The 9,973-nt window shown below is 38.3% G+C and overlaps 1 protein-coding gene across 2 annotated transcripts in view; it reads left to right on the top strand.

The window, feature by feature from the left end:
* The window catches only part of METAP1 (methionyl aminopeptidase 1), an 85,878-nt gene that overhangs the window by 63,962 nt on the left and 11,943 nt on the right, over positions 1 to 9,973 (top strand). The window contains exon 11 of one of the 2 annotated variants that reach the window (XM_007999349.3): positions 1,362 to 3,018. The exons of the other annotated variant lie outside the window; for it this stretch is intronic. Within the exon in view, the coding sequence (XP_007997540.1) occupies positions 1,362 to 1,525 (164 nt within the window). The 3' untranslated portion in view covers positions 1,526 to 3,018. Of the gene's footprint in view, positions 1 to 1,361; positions 3,019 to 9,973 lie in introns of those variants that run through there. 2 annotated transcript variants of the gene reach the window in all.

Consider the following 9,973-nt stretch of genomic DNA (forward strand, 5'->3'; position numbering starts at 1 on the left):
TTTAAAAGACTGCACAGATGTGCAGTAAAGTTTTTGTCATCCTCTTGTAATAAGGATAAAGTTCTGATCATATGCAACCAGTTGTAAAGATGGTAAGTATTTAGCAGTGAAAAGAAAGATAGTGGGAGGAAAGTGTCATTTTGGCTACATATTTCCATTAACTAGCACCTGGTTGGTGAGCCATGATGTAGTATTTTCAGTAAACAAATAACTTTCGATACAGCCAGCACAGGTAATTAATCATCAATATATTAGATATACTTTAGTATAACTCAGCTAGGTTAAATCCCTGGAATAGAAAGTCTCAAATCTGCAGGAGAATTTCCTCAGAATAGCCAAATAAATTTGACTTGACATTACTAAAAATCCTGTCTTATCAGATTACAATAAAATCATAGTAGTAGTGTTTTAAATCCATTTGTGTAAAGGCCATTACATTGGAAAACATTGATTTACTCATCTTTAGTTGCTTGATGAGGCATGAGTTAACTTTTTTAGGCTGCCTCATATTTTCTTTTTAGCCTGGGATTTAATATTGCAAAAGTAGTTTACTTCACTACAGAGTTTATGTTCTGGGATTTGTCTGTCTGAGTCAGTGAGTCCTAGAGGTTAGTATGTTTCACCTAAAAATTACTAAAAATGAAGAAAGTATTGATTTTTTTTTTAACATCTAATTTTGGAAGAAGAAAGCTTGCAAATACATCTTTCACAGTAGTATCTGGAATTACCTTTCTCATTCCACCTCTGCTTCATATTCTCTTGGGCCTTTGCTTTCTGCTTTCCCTCATTATGCCCTCTTCACCCCCATTCCCTCCTTTCCCTAAGTTTTCTTTCATGGCCTCACGGGTTCACTGTGCCTTCGCTTCCCTTCTCTGGTTTCAACTCCTATCCAGACCATTCTGTTTCATATTTTCTTATCCTCTCACACCAGTCTTTCTTTTGCCCCCCTTTCTGGTTCCAGGGGTATAGTTCACAAAAACTTTACGGTATAATCTGTTCTCACCATCTGTTTGTGTGCTTACCATTTTGAAATTATATCAGGAATTGAATGCTGTAATAAAACTGTAAACATTTACATGATTTCCTTCACTATATATGCTGACTATAGTTTTATCAGATGCCAAAGTTATACTAGGAAAGAGCTAAATTCATTAATTCAAGTTTTTTTTCTTTCTGATTTTTAAATTGTAAAATACTTCAAACATCAAACATACTGAAGACCAAAATGAAGTTGGAAGGGCATTAGCTAAAACAATTGGCATGTAAATAAGGATCTTAGTAGTGAATTTTCTACTTGGTTTTCTTGATAGAGTTCATTTAGAAAACTGAGTGACTGAACTAAGAAATTGTTTTTGTTGAAGGCGGATGGCAGGATGAAACCTGGCCAGATGGTTGGACTGCGGTGACAAGAGATGGAAAGCGGTCTGCTCAGTTTGAGCACACCCTCCTGGTCACAGACACTGGCTGTGAAATCCTAACCCGGCGACTTGACAGTGCACGGCCTCACTTCATGTCTCAATTTTAATTTCTCCCAAGATGGCACATCTCAGTGATACCTTCTTACTGTACTATGCATTTTATTGATAGTACAGAAACGAAGAGGAACCTTTTTTTAATCATTTGTTTTGTTTTGACTATATGTAAGACAGGACTGCAGCATTTGATGTGTGTCCTCAAGAACTTGTCTCGGGTCTGAAAAAGCTGAGAAGAATAGAGGAGACATTGCCCAACTCTTCAGCCCTCCCCCTGCACACCTGTTTTCTCATTTGCCCTTTGAGCACTTTTACTTAAACTTGCTTCTAGTTGCTTTTATCACTGCCACAAAACAGCCATCAAGAGCCAGCTGCTTTCCAGGTGAACATTGGAAATGAGAATCTTTGAAACTTTAGCAATATATGTTGCACCAGATTTTAAAAATTATATATATGGAAATATATATGTATACATTTTAAATTCCATATACATAATTACCAAACACTATGTGACCCGGGGTTTGTGTTGGTTCTGCTCTGACAGGTTTATATGCTCTTACAAATGGATCCATAGTTTGCAGTGATTTAATTCCTGGTTGGGATTTGGCCTTCCCTCTCCCCCATGCTGATTATTTATCCTTGTAATTGTGCATAGAGAAGCACTCACCCAATGAGACTTTCTCCAGCGTGGACTGTGTGTGTGTGTCAGTGAATGAATGTAGTAAAATTCATTTTGGAAGGTTATCAGGCTTTTAAAAATCTAGTTTATGGCAAAAATAGCCATTTTCCAAGTGGTGGCTGACAGTTGCAGGGCATGAGAATTTCATAATACACCGCTATTTCAGACCTTTATTTGGTCAGAAATGGAAAAGAAAAAGCCCCCTTTCTTCCCTTTTCTGTTTTACTTCAAGGGCATACCTTGGAGGTGCTCAGAAAAGGGTGAAGGTTGCACTCTGGTGGAGGATGGGGAAAGAGTTCTAAACTGTCTCCAGCTGTGAGCCCAGGAGGTCAAGTGGGCTATTAAAATTTAACGTTGAGTAAATGTGATAGTGATGAGAAAGGAATTTTGTGTACTGTAACCTTGCAGTAGAGATGCAGCTGTCCTTGGTGTGCTGAAACACACCTCTCCTTTATGTAGTTGGGAACCTCATTAGAAATGACTTCAGCTGCCCATATCTCCGTTCCTTTCAGCAGTTGTCCAAGTAGGAGTGTATCCAATGAAGACATATCAGATCACAAAGTCATTGTCATTAGAGTATACTTGATTACTGGGCATCCTTGTAATATAATTTCATACCACTGACACATTATACTTATAAGAGAACATCTTTCCCAGAGTGCCTCAGACTTTATTGCTTTAAAATATAATAATGTTTTCATTACTTTTATTATTTGAATGATTTAGTAAAGTTGACTGAATCTGGTATAGACTTTGGGAGTATGTGAAGTTTTTATCAAACTGTAATATTTGTGAATGGAATGCCTTGCAATATGAATGTTAATATAATGTGTAAAGGGAGATTAAAAAGTTTGAATGATTATTCTACCATGTAGTCATTAACTTGGCTGCATTTTTTTGGGATTTCAGAGGGAGATGGTGGGAATGGGGAGGCTGTTTGATAATCTAAAATAAATTCATGACCATTTGAGTAGAAATGCTTTTTCAGGTGCAGTGACTGTACATAAACTCAATAGAGTGCCAGCAGCATTTGAGATGTAACCATATTTTTGAGAGCTTTTAAGACAGAATGCTGAATATTAGGGGAGCATTTTATGTACTGATTGTGGAATTAACAGTGTGGGCTTATTCAGTGTCTGTCATTAGAAGATAAGCTCAAGAAAAAAAGATCTTGGTGGAATAGTTTTTTGGTTAAAAGATAAAACACACTGGTGATAATGCTTTTCTTAGTTTGGGAGATTTTAAAACAATATGGGCTCTAGTCCAATTGCATATAACTAATTACAAGTGTTCATTGGATTTAGGTGACAAAACACCTAGTTTCATCATTCTGCCACCTTTTTACGAAATCACTAGCTACTCGTGAGACTGAGGTGGGGGGATCGCTTGAGCCCAGGCGTTCAAGGTTACAGTGAGCTATGATCGTGCCCCTATACTCCACCCTGGGTGAGAGAGTGAGACCTCATCTCAACCAAAAAAAAAAAAAAAAAATCGAGGTATTAACTTTTTTTACATTAACTTTTAGAATACTTTTTTTCCCTCCCTGCCAGTCTTCCAAGTCCTTTGGAATTATAACTTAGAAGGGAAACATGAACTTCATTTTATGTCTTTTGTTGATAAAATGGATTAACCAATCTTTATACCACTTGCGCCCATATATCTAAATAGGCAAGAGTTGGTGAGGAGGTTTAGGAATTTGTTTGCCTGATTCCTCAGTTTGTTAACAACTTCTGGGTTTTCATTGGATTTGGTTAAATCTGAGAGCAGGATGCTCTACTTTGCTTAAGCTCTACCCTCATGGTATCTGTAAGCGATTTCCTTCTTGTTTTTCCCTTCTTTTAAAATTTTTATTTAATCTCCAGCTTTTTATATTGAAAATTTTCAAATTATAGGAAAGTTGAAAGTATAGTACAGTGAAATAATTATATATCTGTTACCTTTTTAACAGTTGTCATTTTGTCACCTTTATCTCTGCATAAGCACTTTTCTTTTGAAAGAAGCAACATCGTACTTCACCCTACTACATCAGCATGTATCTCTTAACCTAATGACATTCTTTTACATGATCATAATACAATTAGAAATTTAATATTAATACAGAATTATATAATGTATAGTACATACACTTTAATTTTCCCCCAAAATGTTATTTAAAGCTTCCAAATTCATGGCATTTAGTTGTCATGTATCTGTAGTCTCTTTTTTTGGTGTGTGTGTGTGTGAGATGGAGTTTCATTCTTGTTCAGCCTGGAGTGCAGTGGCACAGTCTTGGCTCACTGCAACCTCCAACTCCTGGGTTCAAGCGATTCTCCTGCCTCAGCCTCCCAAGTATCTGGGATTACAGGCCCCCACCATGATGCCGGCTAATTTTTGTATTTTTAGTAGAGACAGGGTTTCACTGTGTTGATGCCAGGCCGGTCTCGAACTCCTGACCTCTGGTGATCCACCTGACTCGGTCTCCCAAAGTGCTGTGATTACAGGAGTGAGCCACCGTACCTGGTCTTAGTCTTCTTAACTCTAGCAGCCGTGTCTAATCCTTTGCAAGGATCTTTTGTTAATCTGTGGTGGCGGATATCACGAAAATTATGCATGGGCCTTTGGGCTCATCAGCTATCGTTAGCATATTTTATGTGTGGCCCAAGACAATTATTCTTCCACTGTGGCCCAGGGAAGCCAAAAGGTTGGACACCCATGCTAGAGTAACCTTCACACATTTTTTGATGTCTTAAGAAATGGACACTTGAAAAATCCGGTTAGTTTACAAAAGTCCATTTGTCTGATTGTTCCTCATGAGGATAGATTCAGGATAAACATCTTGGTGGAAGACTACAGAGATGGCAGTTGTATGCCCCAATTCATTGTACAACATGAGGCACATAATGTCACCTTATTGCTGATGCAACGTTTGATCACTTGGTGTTTGTCAGACCTTTTCACTGTAAAAATACCTTTTTTCCTAAATAAGTAATCTGGGAGATTAATATTTGCTTATTTGCTTGATGCTACCAGACAGATGTAAAATTGTTTCAAAATTACTACACCAAAATCACTGCTAACAGTAAAGTACACAATTTCTTTGTGATTCTTTTTTTTCTCAGAACATATTGAAGTAATTTAGATCTTATTGTATTCTGAATTTCATAAACCATGGGCTACTTTTTAACAATGAATGCAGTGAATCTCCCGGGCAAAAAATACAGTAGAGGTGGGGAGGATATATTAGTGGTCTGGAAGTTAGAAATACTGGAACTGTTTGAGACAGTGTAGTAAGATTCTGTCTACAACTGATGGCGTTTAACTTTTACCAAGCTCTCTAGCTACAAGAGGAGCAAATTATACCACTTGTAAATTATACCACACTTGCGGCAGTGTGGCTCATTTTCCAACTCCTTTATGTTAGAACATAACATCTACACATTCATGTTTTAGGAACAAACTCTTTCATAACATAGGCTGCATTAGGCTAAAACCTATAAAAGTTATGTTTTGTTCTATTTTAAAAATGGACACCTAAGGAAAGGTTAGCTTAGCACAGAGTCTGTGGAAACTCTGTGGCCCTCTTGTGGCAGCCTTCTCTCATCTTCCTTTTGGTGCTAAGTAGGAAAAAGAGAAAAATAGTTTGCATTTATTTGGGTGTTTTGCAAGATGAAGCAGGAATAAGGTGGCCCTGGCTACGTGCTATTTGCTGCTTTTCATTTTGGGTACTGTGAGTCAGCAACAATAGAACTGTCTGTGTATGGCGATTCTGGTTAATTTTGAAAAAAGGTCGACACTGGTATTTTACTAGAATACTCCAAAAAGTTAATATATGGAGCACTCAAGAAGGACTTCCTATAAAAACTTTCACTTATCACTATTGTACTGTTAGTCGTTCACCGTATTTCAATAGTTTTTTGTTGTTGTTCCCCAGGCTGGAGGCAGTGGCATGATCATGGCTAACTGCAGCCTTGACCTCCTGGGCTCAAGCAGTCCTCCCACCTCAGCTTGTCAAGTAACTAGGACTACAAGCATGTTCCAACACACCTGATTATTATTATTATTCTATAGAGACAGGGTCTCACTGTGTTGCCCAGGCTGGTCTTAAACTTCTGGCCTCAAGTGATCCTCCCACTTCAGCCTCCCAAAGTGCTTGAATTACAGGCGTGAGCCACCATACCCGGCCAATTTTTATAATTTTTAAATTGATTCTGTGGCTAGGAGAACAAATCACATTTCTCTGTGGCAGTCTCCTATTTGTGCAGTGATATGACAACTACCAACTGTTTTATTCTTTATAGAATGTGACTGGCTATCAAGCAAATTTGCTTTTTTTCAGTAGTTGTGTCACAGATCACAAGACAATTCAGGGTAGAATTTTTAAAACTTAAATCTGAGTTTGAGCCCTGGATGATTCTGAGGAAACAATGCCAAGGATAAGAACGTTTGGTATTAACATGTAGATTAGAGAAAGAGATCAACATATTTTAAAGCATGTTCTGCTGTTTTATCTTGCTTAACATATCTCAAGATATGTTAAGTCAAGAGTACATGTTTAAACTGGAGGTAATTCAATGGTGGGTTATCATTCCTTTCTTGAAAGGAGCATTTGCATATTTCTCTTACACATAAGGAACTCTGATATGATGTCCAGTTTGATAAAAAATCATCTGCTTAAGAGCCCATTATGCTGCTTTGTCACCGTAACGTTCCACCAAAGGAAATCTTGTATAATAAGAGGACTTTGCACATCCTTGTTCACTTGGTAGTTGTTCCTTAAAGACACAATTACCTTGGTATAGTTCTATGCAATTATTATCTAAATAGCTGTTTATACAGTACTTAATAAAATGTTTTCCAAATGTGTTTGTAGTATACTTTTTCTAAAAGGTATTTGCTGACAAAGAAATTGATCTTGTGTGTGAACTGAAAAGAATGGGCTGAAACCAGTCAGTCAACAGAGTGTCCCTGTAGGCCCAAAGAACTAACTGTACTTTAGGACTTTGATCATCAGCCTACTTGGCAGATTGGTAGCTGAGCAGAAAAGTTCTGAAGCATTTTGTGCATGTAAAATGTTTCCCCTTCCCCGAGTCAACAAAACATTTTGAGAATTACCAGCTAAGTAAAATCTTCCATTCAGATGGGATGAACAGAAATAGTCCTATGTATACTTTTTGGAGCCATTTTTGTTAGGTGTTAAGTTGTACACATGTTGACTGGCTCCACTGTAGTAAAGTTTTGGACATAATGCAGTTTTTTCCATACCTCCATCCCAAACGACCTCATCCCATGCATTCTACTCTATATGTTAGTTGTGTGAATAAAGAACTTGTTCCATGTCAGACATGCCTGTAGACGGACTGTCTCCAGCGAATATCTCTAGGTAAGTTAAATAGCAGAATAGTCAAACATGCTAAAAATGGCAATGCAGGAAATACTTGAAGAGAAATTTTTATATTGGGAATATAAAAATTTTCCAATTAAACATAATGATGCTTAAGTTCCTTATATGGCAAAATTTAGATCTTTTAACTAATTTTACCAGCTTTAATGAAATATACAGTGGAAGTTAATATCCATCTGTATTGCAATTATATACCTCTTGTCCAAAAAAGCAGCTTAAAGGTAACTTTCTAAAGTTTTCCAACAATTAATAATTTATTGTATATTTCAAAACAGCTAAAAGAGCAGCTTTGGAATGTTCTTTTAGAAATTATTGTTTGAGGTGATGGATATTCCAGTTACTCTAATGTGATCATTTACATTGTATGCACATATCAATATTACATGCCCCATAAGTATGTACAGCTGTTGTGTATCAATGTAAAAAATTTCTAACAATACTTCCAAAGGGGTTGAATCCCAATTTTGGACAACCAGGGTAGATTTGCTAACATGCACATAGTGAATGGTTATTTTTTTTGAGACTGAGACTCTATTGAGTAGGCTGTACTGCAGTGGTGCGATCTCGGCTCACTGCAACCTCTGCTTCCCGGGTTTCAAGCGATTCTCCTGCCTCAGCCTGCCGAGTAGCTGGGATTACAGGTGTTGTGCGCCACCACACCCAGCTAATTTTTGTATTTTTAGTGGAAACAGGGTTTCACCATGTTGGCCAGGCTGGTCTCAAACTTCTGACCTCAAGTGATCCACCTGCCTCGGCCTCCCAACGTGCTGGGATTACAGTGTGAGCCACCACACCCAGCAGTTTTTGGCATATATAACATATATGTTTATATATGTTTAGCAATTCCTCAATTCCATTTAAGACGATGTATTAAAATGACCTTAAAAGGAAAGACTTGGCCAGGAGCGGTGGCTCACGCCTGTAATCCCAGCACTTTAGGAGGCTGAGGTGGGCGGATCACCTGAGGTCAGGAGTTCAAGACCAACCTGGCCAACATGGTGAAACCCTGTCTCTACAAAAAATACAAAAATTAACCGGGTGTGGTGGCGGGCACCTGTAATCCCAGCTACTTGGGAAGCGAGCTAGGAGAATCGTTCGAACCTGGGAGGTGGAGATTGCAGTGAGCTGAGATCATGCCATCGCACTCCAATCTGGGCAGCAGAGTCAGACTGTCTCCAAAAAAAAAAAAGCAACTATAGTCGAGTCTCATGATCCAGGAATTCTAATTGCAAAATTATTTTTATTGTTTTTGTGACAGGGTTTCACTCTGCCACCCAGGCTGGAGTGCAGTAGTGTGATCAAAGCTCACTGCAGCCTCGACCTGGGCTCAAGCACAGATTTTGTACAGATTTTGGGCTCAAGCACAGATTCTTTAGAGATAGTTGTGCTTTCAGCCAGGAAATGCTAATACTAAACTTAATCAGCTGGCTCAAGAGTATGTACTTTGCCAGAAATGAAAAGTAAATTCAGTAATTGGCTAGCTATAAGAATTGGAGTAGTATTTTAATCTTTTTTTTGAAGCTAGGGTCTCACTGTGTTGCCCAGGCTGTGCAGTGTTGTGATTATGGCTCACTGCAGTCTCAACCTCCTGGGCTCAAGCCATCTTTCTAACTCAGCCTCCTTAGTAGCTAGGGCCACAGGCACATGCCACCCTGCCCGGCCAATTTAAAAAACTTTTTTCTAGAGATGAGGTCTGTGTTGCCCAGGTTGGTCTTAAACTCCTGAGGCCAAGTGATCCTCCTACCTTGGGCTCTCAAAGTGCTGGGATTACAGTTGTGGGCGACTGCACTTGGCCTATTTTAATATCTTAAAACTGCTTTACATTTTCATATTGGCAAACCTAAAAATGTTCGCCATTGCAAACATGTATATCTCATGTTTAAGAAGAAAAGTCAAAGGACAAGACCTTTAGGAGTTACTGGCTTTCCTCCATACTCTCCATAACTGTTTTGTTATTGCAGTTGCCAACTTAGGTTACTTTTGTTCCTAGAAGGCTGGGCTACACCAAAGATTAGAAACACATTTTTTACAAGTGGAGTAGAAGCTAGTTTTAATTTCTCCTTCCTTTCAGTTCACTTAAGATAATACTTGGGGCCCGTTTAGGTCCTCATATCTCCCGCCCTCTAGGTAAAACAGGAGGGAAGCTGGACTACATTGTCAGGCACTTCAAATGCACCACAGTTCTGAAAAGGGGAAGTCCTGACCCTAACTACCAGTTTCCCACTTTTCGATCAATGACATGTTGCTCTCTCTCACATAATTCTGTGGGAGCCTTTAAACCATATCAATAAATTGAAAAAGTACATAGCATCAATCCAACTAAAAGATATTTGCATGGTAAATGTGATGCGCTGATTGATATAGACTCTAACGCTAACGTGGAGAAAAAAGGGCACAGAATAGTATTGATAGTATTCCTTTTGTGTAATTTTAAAGGATATG

Source organism: Chlorocebus sabaeus, chromosome 7 (genome assembly GCF_047675955.1).
Source record: "Chlorocebus sabaeus isolate Y175 chromosome 7, mChlSab1.0.hap1, whole genome shotgun sequence".
NCBI lineage: Eukaryota > Metazoa > Chordata > Mammalia > Primates > Cercopithecidae > Chlorocebus > Chlorocebus sabaeus.